Source organism: Tasmannia lanceolata, unplaced genomic scaffold (assembly GCF_043159265.1).
Source record: "Tasmannia lanceolata isolate RefF3 unplaced genomic scaffold, GAP_Taslan_0.1 ptg000016l, whole genome shotgun sequence".
Classification (NCBI taxonomy): Eukaryota; Viridiplantae; Streptophyta; class Magnoliopsida; order Canellales; family Winteraceae; genus Tasmannia; species Tasmannia lanceolata.
Window position 1 is genome coordinate 14,714,994 of NW_027518693.1, and position 16,054 is coordinate 14,731,047.

The 16,054-nt window shown below is 42.5% G+C and overlaps 1 protein-coding gene across 3 annotated transcripts in view; it reads left to right on the forward strand.

Annotated features, from left to right (window-relative positions):
* The window catches only part of SAC9 (sacI homology domain-containing protein / WW domain-containing protein), a 38,983-nt gene extending 31,517 nt beyond the window's left edge, over positions 1 to 7,466 (forward strand). For all 3 annotated transcript variants that reach the window (XM_077357838.1, XM_077357840.1, XM_077357839.1), the window contains exons 11-14: positions 2,273 to 2,470; positions 4,836 to 5,294; positions 5,401 to 5,631; positions 7,020 to 7,466. In XM_077357838.1, coding sequence (XP_077213953.1) covers positions 2,273 to 2,470; positions 4,836 to 5,294; positions 5,401 to 5,631; positions 7,020 to 7,301 — 1,170 coding nt within the window. In that variant the 3' untranslated portion in view covers positions 7,302 to 7,466. The remainder of the gene's footprint in view (positions 1 to 2,272; positions 2,471 to 4,835; positions 5,295 to 5,400; positions 5,632 to 7,019) is intronic.
* Positions 7,467 to 16,054: the final 8,588 nt, after the last annotated feature.

Below are 16,054 nucleotides of genomic sequence, written 5' to 3' on the forward strand. Positions count from 1 at the left end.
GGCTATATAACCACTGGAAGTTTGGTCACTTAGTTAGATATAGATGATATGATCCCAAATTCCTTATGAGTTTGGGCAATTGTGTCATCTTCTTTCTTAGGCCCTCATCTTGATCAGTTAACTCCTGATCCAAGCCCATATTTCACTAATGGGCCCACACCTCTGTGGGTGTTGGAGAGCCTTCAATTCAGGGCCAAGGTCTTCTTCAAAATCGATCTGCTATTGTCGAGGCCCATCCTCCCCTCATGCTTTTTCTCCATCTTCTAAGGATTTCAATAGATTTAGCTCCTTCGCCTTAATCATAGGCCCTCCAAATGGCTAACCAACTGGTGTTTCATTTTCTTCCTAAGGGTGTGTTGGGGATTCTTGTATAAATTTGAGTGCACTGGAATTTTCATTATCTCCTCATCAAGACAGTGTTCGTCTGGTCATTTAGAACTCGGTTATTGAGGTGGCTTTTGGCTGTCCATTATCCAGTTGTGGGGATGCTTTAGCAAAAGGAAATATGGTGGCTTTGGGATGCTTTAGCATAATTGGACTCCACTGTTTACTTTATGCTTCTCTAATTTGTTTTAAATTGTTGTTACAATTCCCAAGATGCTCTCAATGGCCAACCAGAGAAGTGGTTAATAAATTTGTGGATTGCTATTTTCAATACAAGGGAGTATGGATATTATTTTCCTTTTTGAAACCTGCATTTCATTATGATTTTCCAAGGTTCGTTCAAACTTTCATACTTTAAACGTCAAAGTTGCTAGGGTGGGGCGTGTGAGCCAGAAGAGGAGGCTCTAAAATGAGAAACCGAGTGGAAAGCACTAAGGTGGAAGAGAACAAGAAGTCTATGAGAGGGATGCACGGGAGGTTAGAGGGGGGTAACAGGAGGTTAGGTTACAAGTTAGAGGGGCTAACATTAGGTTAGGGTTACAAGTTAGAGGGGATTTCATCGTAGGTTAGGGTTGTAACTAAGTTTTAGGGATTTACAATTTTAGTATTTAGAATTTTAGTCATTTAGATCTATTACCTTTTTTGAAATGAAGATCTATTACCCTTAGGAGTAAATATTATTTTCTTTTAGGAAAAAATTGTCACAAGTTTTATTCAATTTATAAGTGTTTTTAACTTTTAAATTCACTCCTCCTGAAAAAGAAATAGAAAAGTTCACCTAAATAGGAAACATACTCTTAACTAAATAAAGCACACTTTAAGTTAGATAGAAGTGTGCTTACGCTAAATTTTGTGAGAGAATTTAGCTTTTGAGGTAGCCTTGTGGAAGTTAGCTTAGAAGCTCGGAACTTCCACAAGACTACCTCAGAAGCTAAATTATTAGAGTGCTTTTGATAGAGGAAAGTGTTGGTGAGCTTAAGCTCACCAAACTTATGGTGAGCTTAAGCGCCCCAATCACATGGGTCCCACATTTTCTGTGGTGATCCAAACCATTCATTTGCAAGGCCCTATCATAGATAGGGTGTGTACCAAAAATCAGCTCCATAGGATCATCCTAACCCCTCCATTTGTGGAGGACAAAAATGGGCAGATTTGTGGACAAATAATGTCTGTCCATTTTGACCTCCACAAATGGATGGGTTAGGATGATCCTAAGGAGCTGATTTTTGGTACACACCCCATCTATGATAGGGCTTCTCAAATGAATGCTTTGGATCATCCTAACAAAGTAGGCCCCAATGTGATTGGGCGCTTAAGCTCACCATTATGGTGAGCTTAAGCTCACCAACACTTTCCTCATATATTATTGTTATAATTTAAAATTGATATTTTTATAAAAAATTAATTCTAATGTCCATGGAACTTGCATCAGCAATCTTTTCATGCATTTTGGCTTTGTGGAATGCTTGTGCCCTCATATAGAATATCTTTTAATCATGTTAAAGTAGAGAAAATTAATTACATTTACATTATTTAAGTGCATGCCTAGGAATGTTGCCTTTGTATGATTTTTCCCATTCATATCATTGTTCAATATCATAGCAAATCATGGGTTGTATCAGACATGTGAGTTTTTATATGGTTTCCGGGCATAGCTGCACCTAGTCAGGGCACTGCCCTTGATAATTGATCTAACAACAGCTGACTTTATAAGTCGCTGTCTTTGGATCAAATATGAAGGGTGATACTGTTGTCATACCCCAGGGGGATACTGATGTCATACTCCCATTACGTGCAGCGCAGAGCAAGCGACACCATATAATTTCACCAGACATGGATTGATTTCACCACAGTATATGGATGTCTAACTGTGTTGAATATTTTGCAGGTTGAAACAGCAACGGGGTCAGCTCCATTATTGTCGTTGATTTCCCCATTTTACACTGGTGAACAAAATTCCTATTGGAGAGCTCCCCCGAGTTTCTCTAGTGTTGAGTTTGCTGTTGTTCTTGGTAGTCTCTCTGATGTCTCTGGAGTAATCTTACTAGTTAGTCCTTGTGGTTATTCGGCATCAGATTGTCCTACGGTAAGCATCTTACTTATAATTCTGTAGTACGTTAAATGTTTTATTCACTGAAAAAAGAAGAATTTGTATTGCGGATCGACACGTACTTGATATTTGCGATATTTTCATTAATTGTATAAGTTTCTTTAAAGAAAATGCGAGTATGAAACAATCGTGTCCTAGTTTTTCTTTTCAACATATGAGTTTTTTCTTATGTATGGTATTGATCTTGTGGAGATGTTTTTGAACTTTAATATTTGCATAAAATGGTACTCGGTGGGTTTGAAATGCCATTTTTGTGGATTGTGTTTATGTTGTTAAAAATTCTTGTAAAGGTTGCCATTAAAAAAAATAAAATCTAGTCAAGCTTTAAGAGCTACGACTTTTGGAACGCATGAGGCATTACACACTCGCATGGGCAAAACCTTGCAATTCAAGGCCCATTTTGTTCTTTTAAAGTATCTTCTCTTGTAGATGTTAGTATGTATGGGTGTCTCAATTTATTTAATCTAATGGAATATGTTATAAGTCATTAAAATAAACAAGCATCCATCATAGAATTAGACGTGTTTAAGCATTCGAAATAACCATTCTGTGAATCTTAAAAATAATTAAGCATCCATCAAATAATTTTTTCCCCGAACAAGTGATTCATTACAACAAAGAAAAAGAGTCCAAAAGAAAAACTAAAAAATTACTAATCTGGCATCTGACCCCAAATAGTTGCATCAGTAAAGTGAATGCCAAAGTTGGCCAACTTATCAGCATTGGTATTAGCTACACAATGGGTATGAGTATATGAATTCTCAACCACTAATGAGCAAAGGGACTCTCTCCCAAAATAACAATGAAACTCCATAGAGAGCATGCATCTTAACCACTCCATATTTGTCAACGAGTCACCTTCCACCCAGATTCTAGGGCATGCAACATCTATAATTTGGTCTTGATTTTGAACCAAACTACTGTGACTTCTGCATCAATTACTTGATCACTACCACAGGAACTTGCATAGACAAGGGTGATCTTCTCACTAGAATCTGATATGGTCCCCCAAAGCCCGCAAGTCTAGTTGTAGATGGATGATTTTCTGCTACTTTATTGCTACCATCAAAGTTAAGCTTGAGCCAGCCACTGGGCGTGGTACGCCCCCCAAGTATCATGCTTCACTGATGAGGTGTAAGCAACTTTGTAATCATTTATTGAAGGCCAAAATGTGATTTGCATTTATTACGCTCTCCAACCTCGAGTCTTATATGAAAAACTATTTCTTTTATCTTGTAATATCCTAGATATCAAATGACCATAATATGCCACTTATTGGGCCCTACGGGTGCGACCCCGCCTAAAGTAGCGTCTACGATCCTAATTAGTGTGGTTGTGAGATGTAGTGCGGAGGCCGGGTATCGAGCTATGACAAACAGTGTGTGTGAGTTGATATGGTTGTTGATTTTACTTCAGGAGATTAGTTTTACTATTCGTCATCCAATCAAAATTAATTTGTGATAATCAAGTTGCCTCACATATTTCCAACAAACCTATGTTCCATGAGAGAATGAAACCCATTGAAAATTTGAAATGCATTGTCATTTTGTTAGAGAGAAAGTTATAGATGTGAAAATGTCTACTCAATATGTGAGATCACAAAACCATCTAGCTGATGATATATTCATTAAAGCATTTAGTTGGAGTTAGAATATACATATCTGCTCCAAGTTGGGTATTACCGTATTAGTGATATCTACACTCCAACATGATGGGAGTGTTAAACTCATTTAATGAGAAAGGGCTCATCACTTGTACGACTTAATGCGATTGATTGGGGGGGGGGGGGGGTGCGCGGCTATCATATATGGTTTGTGCATATATAAAAAGAGGGAGAGGTCATGGGTTTTTCATTTGAATCCTACTGATCTCCTCTCCAAACTTCTCCTTTCTATCTTCTTTTCTCTGTTCTCTCCTCTTCCTCTCCTTATATTTACAGTACCAATTATCTAATTATTTTCATTGCCACACATTTTCTCTTTATTATCTAATTATTTTCATTGCGGACCTTCACTATTTTGGGTCATTCCCCTTGGAATAATTTATTTTGTCTCCATTATTATTTGTATGTGACAAAAATATTATCTGCACATTCACTTTGGTGAATGTTCTTATTTCGGTTTTGATGAATGGTCACCAATATTTTGCTTCTACTACATGCCAATGGGGTAGGACTGAAGAACCAATGCCTCTATGATGTCTTTGGATCTGCTTATAGTCGTCATTTGATATCCAACCTTTCAAAATGTAGCATCAACTCTTTTTTCTTCTTTCTGGTTTTTTATTTCTCCCCACTTATTATTGCTATTCTTTGATGAAAATAATGTTTTTGATTTTACAGGTACAAATATGGGCCAGCAATAAAATTAATAAGGAGGAGCGTTCATGCATTGGGAAATGGGATGTTCAATCCCTGATTACATCGTCAGAACTTTATGGACCAGAAAAAATTGGTAGAGATAAAGATGTTCCAAGGCATGTGAAATTTGCCTTCCGGAATCCTGTTAGGTGCCGGATCATTTGGGTAACACTAAGTCTTCGACGGGCTGGTTCAAGTTCCATTAATTTAGAGAAAGATTACAACCTTCTTTCTCTTGATGAGAGTGCTTTTTCGCAACGTAGCCGACGTGCCTCTTTTGGTGGGACCGTTGAAAATGACCCGTGCATTCATGCCAAACGAATTTTAGTCGTTGGAAGCCCTATAAAAAATGACTTGGAACCTAACACATCAATACAAGGCTCTGAGAAGATAAATTTGAAAGCTTGGTCAGAGAGATCTCCGCAATTAAGCAGATTCAAAGTAACAATTGAGATTTGGAAAAATGACTTCACTAGTTCTTTTCATGAATGTCTCTTAATTCTCTAGTCTGGGCAATATCGTGAATCCTTGTTTAATCTTCTTTCAGGTTCCGATTGAGGCTGAAAGGTTAATGGACGGAGATCGTGTCTTGGAACAGTTTTTATTACCAGGTGCACCTGGGTTAGCTGGATTCCGTCTGGATGCTTTTAGTGTGATAAAGCCAAGGATTACCCATTCACCTTCTAGGGATGAGAATATCTGGGATGCTTCTTTAACACATATTGATGACAGGCACATCATGCCCGCTGTTCTGTTCATGCAAGTATCTGCCCTCCAGGTAGTAAAAAAGTAAAGTTCATTAATGTTGCCAGTAACATTATCTGGAGTTTTTATATGGTGTGAGCCCGTATAGTCCACAAGTACTGTTTGGCTTACACCATAGAATGATCCAAACCATGCATTTGATGGGCCACAACGTAAATAGTTTTTGCCCAAACAAATCTTCTCCATAGGATGATCCTAGCCCTCCTATTTGTAGAGGTTTCCATACTTCATAGTTCCTCTATATATCGGAGGGTTATGATCATCCTATGGAGATGATTTTTTGGGCAAAAACTATTTACCTTGTGGCCCATCAAATGGACGGTTTGGATCATCCTATGGTGTAAGTGGTACAGTCAACTCAACTCAACAAAGCCTTTGTCCCAAACTAGTTGGAGTCGGCTAAATGAATCTTTTAGAAAAAATTCATGAAGAAGGTAAAAGGAATCCACCCGGCTCTAATCCTAGTTCTAGTTGGGTTCTTCTACGTGGATCATTTTCTTCCATTCTATCCTATCCAAGGTCATGTTCTCTGTTATGTTCCTAGCTATGAAGTCTTTCCTCATTGTTTCTACCAAGTTGTTTTCGGTCTGCCCCTACGTCCTTTTACTCCATCAATTTGGCACGAGTCGCCTCTTCTCACCGGAGCATCCAAAGGCCTACGTTGGATATGTCCAAACCATCTTAAGCGGTGCTCTCTCATCTTCTCTCAATTGGAGCCACCCCCACCTTTTTACGAATGTCTTCATTTTTAATTCTATCTAGCCTTGTGTGGCCGCACATCCATCTAAGCATTCCCATTGCCGCCACACTCATCTTATGCACATGCTGCTTCTTGGTGGCCCAACATTCTGAGCCGTACAACATGGCTGGACTCACAATTGTCTTATAAAACTTTCCCTTCAACTTGGTAGGGATTTTATGGTCTTACAGAACCCCTGAGGCAAGCTTCCACTTCAACTAACCTGCTCTTATTCTATGGTTAACATCCTCTTCAATCTCTCATTCCTTATGTAGAATGGTGTAAGTCGTACAGTACTTTTTGAAAAAATACTGGACTATACGAGCTTTACACCATTTAACATCTCCGTTATCTGAATATGCAATATCACTTTTGTCCAGCTTGTTCCCCAGCACGAAATCTGCTTGTCCACCAGCTTCACGCTGCTAATGCATAGCAGTTAATATGTGGGAATATGATTGAAATTCACGTAATTTTTATTATCAACTGCTAGTCAAATGTGTACCAACTAAATTATGCCTGTTTCCATCTGTTTTGCGGTCATTTTCTTTTCTTAATTGACTTAAGTAGCAATGCCAACTACTGGTTTATGTATTCCCTCAATCATTCCAATATATATGTATGCCATTTCAATCACGAGTTATGGACAATCTTATTTACAGGAATCTAGCAACATGGTTGTAGTTGGGGAGTATCGTTTGCCAGAAGTCCGACCAGGAACCCCCCTCTACTTTGATTTTCCAAGACTGTTTCAGGCCCGGCGGGTCAGTTTCAAACTGCTTGGAGATTTGGCTGCCTTTGCGGACGACCTATCAGAGCAGGATGACTTGGATTTCAAAGCTATCCCAATCGCATCCGGGCTTTCTTTGGTGAACAGAATCAAGTTATATTACTATGCCGACCCTTATGAGTTCGGAAAATGGCCTAGTCTTTCAGCGGTGTGAATATTTTGTTGCTGTATTCTGAGAATCAAGGTGAGGAAGGGAGTTTTTGTGCTTGGTGACTGTCCTTATTTAATTTTAATTTGTCTATGATTGTAAAATAGCATACCACAACCCCATTTTTCCATGTAACAATTCATCAATATATTATTTATTAGTGTTTGTTTATGGGAAAGGAAATGTTGAGTTTTTGCCCCATGTTTAAGAGAAGTTTTTGCATATGCCGTTTCAATAACCAGATGCTCGCTAAAAAGATCATCAGACGGGGATCTCACTGGCCAATCATGGATGAAGATTATCAATTTTTCAAATATCTGGGAAAGAATAAGAACAATGAAGAATTGCTTTTTCCATTTAAAAAAGATAATGACGAAGAATTCAAAATAATATTTGAGTTTTTATATCTTGATTTGTTTTTATTTAAGTAGATCATGATGTGACTCATGGTTTCTATTAGATGTGACCCAAATCTTTTGCTTTAATACAGGTAAAAACATAATCCTCACACTGCAAATCTATGTCTTAAAGCCCAATAGGAAATGGTGCCCTGTCTTGGGACAGTTTAGAGAAAGACATTTTTTTATCTCCCAAGTTTGCCGCTCAACTGGTTTGGTTCTCTCTCTTTAAGGACATTGGCAGTCCATTTTCAATGACTTTTAGAACTGGCCATTTCCCAGTTACAAAGGCAACTAGGAGTCAAGAAGAACCACTTCCACTCTAGTTCAGGTGACAAGTGAACGATTTAATCATGTTCATGCGACCAATTCCACTAGGCTGATGATATTCCCACAGCCATGTTATCATACTGACACAAACTCACAGTGTCTTTCATTGTTTAGCGGAGTGTTTATACAGTGCCCGACCGTCAACTCCTGTCTGTCTGGGTGTTATTGCCCTTGATATTTGATCCAACAGCGTCCCACCTTTTGAGAGACTGCTGTTGGATCAAACTTCAAGACCAGCTATCAAAAGCTCCTACAATGCACAAAAAGCTTTTAACAGCGTGTTAGAAAAGAAAAGACAAGGGCAGTTTGTCTCGTTATCAAAACATGGTAGTGCAAATATCAGTAGCCTTCCAGTACCATGACTCCTCTTCAATTGTGTGTCTGTGAGAGAGATGATAACGGGTCATGGTGGCAACAGGATTAGTAAAAAAAGAGTGAAAATATCATCTCCCATGTTTTTTGTTTAAAATATTGAATAAACCCATTTCCAGGTAAGGAAATGACAAATGCACCTCTTTTCATCACATGGGACACCTAACTGCAGCTTGCTACCTTGCGTGGCAACCAAATCTGTTGAATCCTTCTTATGTGAAGTACATCAGCCCCTCTGCAGTCATTGATACACTGTTGTTGGGTGTCCCAAGTGATGAAAAGGGGTGCATTTATCATTTTCCTATTTTTTAGGTAAATGCCTGCAAACAAAACCCACTCTCATCCGACAATTCTAACCCTCCTATTTTGTTTTGGCTACTGATATTGGCACTACCATGTTTTTGTAATGGGACAAAATCACCTTGTATTTTCTTTTTAATTTGGTTCTGAGAGCCTTTTGGGAATTGTAATAACCTTTGACAACTGGTTAAATAATAAAATACAATGCGACTTTGCCCCATTATCAAAGCATGGTAGTGCGAATATTGCTGAAAAATCTAATAATCATACCTTAAATCGATGCTCAAGGGAGAATCTGATTGTGGATTTAGAGATGCTGAATTTTCTGCCAATTTGATCCGCTCTTTGTTCAACGGTGAGATCGACGGTGATCACTTTTAATCTAAGTTGTAGAGATTGTTCATTTTCCTTCGTTGTCATGGAGTGGCTTGGGTCTCATTAGCTTTGATATTATTTCTTGAAACTTTAAACCTAGGGTTAGGTCTCCCTGGTAAATTCTCGATTTATAAGGGTTAGATCATCAAATAATATAATTACGATTATAACCATCATCTAATCATTTCCCTTCGTTGTCAAGGGCTGTTACAGTTCCCAAAACACTCTTACAAACCAATTAAAAAGGAAAAGACAAGGTGCGGCTCTGCAATTATTAAAGCATGGTTGTGCTAATATCATATCCTATGAAATGTGTACCACTACTTCAAATAGTTTTTCGGTTTTCTAGCTTATGATTAGAGAAATGCTAGATTCATAGGGGACCTTAGAAAAAAGGGAGGAAAGGGTGCTCCCATCGGTCAAATTGCATTTAAGACAGTTATGGCTGTATATTTATGTGCCATCTTAAATGGGATTTGACAAATGGGGGCGCCCTTTCATCTTAGTTATGCAAGGGTGCCCTTAGTTTAGACTGCCTCTTATTATTACATTTAGGGAAATGATATCAACATAGCCATATGTTAATAATTGCACCAGCTCAAGTTGTCTTTTCTTTTTTAATTGGCTAGTCAGAGCTTTATAGGAACCGTAGTACCTTTGACAACTGAGTTTGTGCACTTAGAAAAGTTAAATCTCTGCAGTTATTAAAACATTTTTGTGCCGGTATCATTTCCCTATATTTTATTATGGGATTTCCTAGCGTCCATCGCAGAAGACATTTTGCGGATGGCGTGTTGCATGTGATAGCAGCCACCTCGTGAATGAAGACAAAATCTGCTGAAAAGTGAGCCTGTGTGGCTACTCTCGCATGCAACAATTATTGGGTTTTCTAATGTTGCTATGGTGCATTAGAAACATAATTTTATTCATGTTCTAACAATTACAAATGTTTTGACACTCTTTTTATCCTTATGAAATATGTTCACAACCAACTTTAGCCAAACCCTTAACCAGCTAGGGGTTCAACTCAGGCCGGGTTGAGGCCAACTTGACCCGAGGAACGATTTAGTCAACCCGACCTGACGCGACCCGAGTTCCAACCTGATGAGGTTCAACCTGACCCAACTTGAGGAACCCTTTTTCCCAACCCGACCGGACCTGGGTTTTTAAACTTGCTAAAAAATAAAATTGATAAAAAATGTCGGGTTTTACTGGGTCCGGTTGCCGAAGCCCTCAACTAGAACCCGACCTGTGCCGATATTTTGTTTCGTTTTGATTTCAAGAATGTTAGTTTCACAAGTCTAATGCATACGAGGGACTCGATCAACCCCAGCTCTTTCAATCAACCCAGGAAAGGGTCTTTGAGTCCATGTCTTGTAATCAAAGCTATTACAATTGCCAAAAAAAAGTACGTGGCAACCAATTAAAAAAGAAAAGACGAAGTGAGTCTGTGTCATTATCAAAGGTGGTGGTACAAATCTGAGTAGCCAAAATAAGTGTCATTATCATCACATGGCACATTAAATACGAGTGAATAAAAAATCTCTATAAAAACCCACGATATTTTCTGTTTTTCGTTTGTAGGGTTCTTCAGCTCCCTTCCTCCTCTCTAACGAATTCTCTCAGAAACCCTCGCTATATAAACCTGTCATAATCTCTTTCGAGCTCAATTCTCTCTCGCAATAAGTTCTCTCTCTTTTACGAAGTGTTAGACCTAAAATCGGTAACAGGTACAGCAGTGACGTGAGAGCTGAGCTGGATGACTAGGGGAGCTGAGTCCTGAGGGACCGGAGTGAACGAGGAGTGAGGTGGTCGAGAAAGAGTCCTGCTATGAGGGCTGAGTCCTGCACAAGGCAAGCAAGGTCAGAAGACCGACCCGGGTTTTACTCCGGACAGGCCCTTCGACACTCAAGTCAGTATGGACAGGAGTGAAGGGGAGAAGTCTAAGAGTTTTGGGCGGAGAAGAGGGTTTTTGCATTACCCATTGGTCTGAGCTTTGATCCTCTATTTATAGGGAAATCCTGGTGAGGTGTCCTGGACAGGTGTCCAGGACAGGTGGCGGGCGGCCTGTGAGAGGCTGCAGCTCACCTACTCTGGAACAGGTGGCGGCCTGTGAGAGGCTGGTGTTTTCACACCCCATCAGTTGCCCCCCAGTTTTCCAAGTCATTGAGAGACTTGGGAAAGTGTGATCAATCGATTCTCTTAATGGGTAGGCATTGTCTGGGAGTGAGTCAGAAAATTAAGTTCAGAAATCCAGTCCGGAGTTCGGCTGGAAGTTGAGTCCGGAGATCCAGTCCGGAGTCCGACTGGAAGTTGAGTTCGGAGATCCAGTCCGGAGTCCGACTGGAAGTTGAGTCCGGAGATCCAGTCCGGAGTCCGGCTGGAAGTTGAATTCGGAGATCCAGTCCGGCTGGAAGTTGAATTCGGAGATCCAGTCCGGCTGGAAGTTGAGTCCGGAGATCCAGTCCGGAGTCCGGCTGGAAGTTGAGTCCGGTTCGAACCGGACTGCGTTTTGTCGTTTTGTTGAAATGCGTTATATCCAGTTCGGCTTTTGCCGGGCTGATTTTTGTCGTCTTGCGGCCAGTCCGGTTCGGACCGGACTGATTTTTGTCGTTTTGTTGAAACGCGTTATATCCAGTTCGGCTTTTGCCGGGCTGATTTTTGTCGTCTTGTGGCCAGTCCGGTTCGGACCGGACTGATTTTTGTCGTCTTGCGGCCAGTCCGGTTCGGACCGGACTGATTTTTGTCGTTTTGTTGAAACGCGTTATATCCAGTTCGGCTTTAAAGATCCAGTACGGAGTGCGGAGCATGGAGTGCGGAGTGGAGATGTGAATTTTCATGCGCGTAGGAACACGCGCGTGCTTGATCGTATTTTTGAGTGGGAGAATGTGTCCGTCATAAATATGGGACACGTGGCGCCATTCGAGTGTCCTCGAGATGCTTGCGTCGCATTTAATGCCCCACCGCCTCTGAAAAGCTATAAAAGGAGGTTTACCCCCTTTCATTTTTTTTACTTTTTACTTTTCATCTTTTCTTTTATTCTTGCTCTGGGAGCTTCAACTTCTCAGTTCTCAGTTCGCAGTTCGCAGTGGGAGTTACGCAAGGACTTGACGAGCTCCACTCACCGGTATTCCTCTCAGCCCTTCTCTTTACTGCATGTCTGATAGTAATTCGAGTTCCGAGTCTGGTACGGAGTCCTCCACTAGCAGTAGTTCAGAATTTAGGCCGCCGCAGGAGCCTGTAATGGTTAGGACGTCCGCTAGGATAGATCTTGTAGATAGCGACGACGGAGGGGACAGGGACGAGGTGTTTTTAGACTTGAACGCCACTCCACTCCCCACTGGTAGTCTCCCCCGAGCAGAAGGGAGTGTTGAAAGTGACGTTGCTGAGACGTCTACAACATTCCTTCCTGGCAGGACGGTGGAGGTGGTCGCTAGAGCGCGGATGGATGCCAACCCAAAATACAAGCTGCGAGCTCTAGTCGAGGAGAACTACCTCACCAGGTCCATGCTATGGGACATTAGGGATAAGTACTGTGTGCCTCCAAGATTTGAACTGAAGGCAGCTATAGAGGGAGATAGAGCATGTAACGAGAGTCGAGATCTCTGTATCTATGAGGAGTCGATGAGGGCAGGACTCCGATTTCCTTTGCACCCATTCTTCGCAGCGGTGCTTCGATACTACGGACTGGCCCCAGCTCAAGTAGCTCCGAACTCATGGAGACTACTGACTGGGTTCTTGTATCTCGTCCACGGCCGGTTAGAGAGGAGCGTGAGCTTGTCGCTATTCCGTGCTTGTGCACATCTGAAGAGGCATAAGGAGGGGGGCTGGATCTACATCAGCCAGCGCCCTGAACTAAAAATCATTACCGGCATCCCCTCGTCAATACATTCATGGAAGAATAGGTTCTTCTACGTCGAGGATAAGGAGGCCAGTGAGCCCTGGCCTGTCCCTCTAGTGTGGGACACTCCGGACACTTCCAAATTAAGTCGAAAGCCGCTCCTCGAGAGTGAGGACAGAGAGACTTTCGCCTTGATGCGGAAGGAGATTGAGCAATCAGGCCTTATCCGCTGTGCAGAGTTCTCAGGAGAGGAGGTGCTAGTTGGACTGGGCGTGAGTGCCGCGACTCCAGAACGTATGTAGCTAGACTTGTCTTTAGAATATGTTTACTTTTATATGCTTGCTTCTGACTGCTCGCTTGTCTTGCAGAAATGAAGAAACAATCGACCGTTGAGAAAATAAGACAGGGAGCCCAGCCACGGGCACAGGAGGGTGCTGCACAGGCACAACAGGAGCGCCAGAAGAGAAAGGCGACTGTACTGGCGAGTCCGGCCCCATCACAGGGCACTCCTCCACCCCCATCTCAGAGGGCCAAGACTACGGTGAAGCTAATAGGCCCCTTTGCCCAGGGCAGTGGCTCTTCTAAGTCCGGTGGTGCTTCTACTGGAACCGGTTCTGGAGCTCGTCCTCCTACGGGGCTTAGTGAGAACAGAACGTCTTTCGACCCAATTGGGCCGTTCTGAAGGATGACACTGCCCTAGGCGAGAGCCGAGTAGCAGCAGAGATCATGAGCAAGTGTCTGCTGCGGAAGGACAAGCAACAGGTCCTTCACGAGCCGCCAGCTACAGGAGAGGAGGCTAAGTTATCCTCAGCTTACCAGGTAAGGAAGAGGTGATCAGTTTGCTAACTTTCTGCCCATTTCTTCCTTTGACCATACTGATGCCTGTTTCTTTCTGCAGATCTTGCTCTACTACAATGATCTCAAGGAGAAGAGTAAGAAGTTCTCCGAAGCCATCACCGCATCTGAAGAGGTGAACGGAAAGTTGGCCACTGAGGTCCAGGAGCTTCAAACGAGCATCGGGCGAGTACAGGAGGAGAAGAAGTTGTTGATGGAGGATCTGGCCTCAGAGAAGAAGAAACTGGTCAAGGCTGCCGAAGCCATGGAGGCCCAAAGAGGAAGAGCCAAAGAGAGGCAGGAGACGGCAGTGAAGGAGGCCACAGAGGCGAAGGAGGCTGAACTTTTGAGCCTGTCGAGCGAGGCTTATAGTCTTGGATACTACGACTGCCTCCAGGAGCTCCAGGCCTGCAATCCAAACTTAGTGATGCAGAATATGACTCTCCCTGCCAGGCCAAAGATTACTGATGAGGAGCCAGATGCTCCTACTGATGCTCCTGCTGACATCACCTCTCTTCCAGATGCTTAGTATATTTTTTTTTTGTTTATTTTGACCTCATTTTGTAATGGTCCTTGAGACCCTACAGCTCTTAGCAGCCTCTTTAAAATGAATTTTGTAATGGCCCTCGAGGCCCCACATATTCTGATCAATGAAATCACATTTGTCCTTCTGTCTCTGATATTTCTCAACTGAGTGATTTGCTCGACTTGTCTTTTTAATTTTGATAACCTGGGACTGAGGCTGTTGATAGTCGAATTGTGACGAGCTGGTCTTCCAGCAAGTACCCAAGTTTAGGAACTGGGTTTCCAACAAGTACCCAAGTTTAAGAACTGGGTTTCCAGTGAGTACCCAAGTTTTGTGAACTGGGTTTCCAGTGAGTACCCAAGTTTTGTGAACTGAGTTTCCAATGAGTACCCAAGTTTAAGAACTGGGTTTCCAGTGAGTACCCAAGTTTTGTGAACTGGGTTTCCAATGAGTACCCAAGTTTAAGAACTGGGTTTCCAATGAGTACCCAAGTTTTGTGAACTGGGTTTCCGATGAGTACCCAAGTTTTGTGAACTGGGTTTCCAATGAGTACCCAAGTTTAAGAACTGGGTTTCCAATGAGTACCCAAGTTTTGTGAACTGGGTTTCCGATGAGTACCCGAGTTTAAGAACTGGGTTTCCAGTGAGTACCCAAGTTTAAGAACTGGGTTTCCAGTGAGTACCCGAGTTTTAGCGAACTGGGTTTCCAGATACAAGTACCCAAGTTTTATGAACTGGGTTTCCAAATATAAGAGGAAATCTGAATCTGCAAAAGAATTATTTATTCATATTAACATAAACTTAATTTACAAAATCACCTCTCATGCCGGGCGGTACGACTACCGATAATATTTTGCGGAGGTCTTCGGCGGGTTCAGTCACCCTGAGTTCGTCCCTTACATCGAGTAGTTCGATTGGCAGTGATTCCACTGCATTTTTGCGTTTGAGGGCCATCGCGTAGCACTCCTTGGATTGAGGTTGATCTCCTCGAACTTCTTCCACGCCGTTGGGGGTTATGAACTTCATCTTTTGGTGATAAGCCGAAGCCACTGCACGAATCAGGTTCTGCCCAGGCCGTCCTAGGATAGCATTATAGACCGAAGTGGCCCTTACTACCAGGAAGTTGACCATGGCGAATGCTTGACGAGGTGGGTCTCCGACAAGAACGGGGAGCTCAATCTGCCCCACTACTTTCACGACCTCTCCGGAGAAGCCAAATAGGTCTGAGTTCGCTGGCTTCAGACGGTCGTCGCCTATCATCATTTTCTCAAAGGCATGGTAGTATAGAATGTCCGCTGAACTCCCATTGTCTACGAGGATTTTCTTCACCTCCCAGTTGGCAACGAGCATGGTTAAAACCAGTGCATCGTCGTGGGGCAGGATAAGATTATCCAGATCTGCATCTGAGAAGGAGATCTCATTCTCCATTCTCGTCTTTTTGCTGGTTGTGTGCACGGCGTTAACTCGCCGTGCATATGCTTTGCGAGCGGTAGAGGAGGTGCCCCCAGCGGCAGGCCCACCCATAATTGTACCGATGACCCCTCTTGGCTGAGATCGGGGTGCCTCAGGCTGCGCATTGGCCGGCTAAGGGGTTTTGTCCCGAGCAGGGGGTTGCTGTGATCTTCGAGGGCTGCGGCCTTGGGGGCTTTTTCCTCTGCGCTCTTGGTTGCGGCTGTCAGCTCGGATATACTTTTTCAAATAGCCCCGGCTGATGAGTTGCTCAATTTCCTCCTTGAGTTGCCAACAATCATCTGTGTCGTGGCCGTGGTCCTTGTGGAACCGAC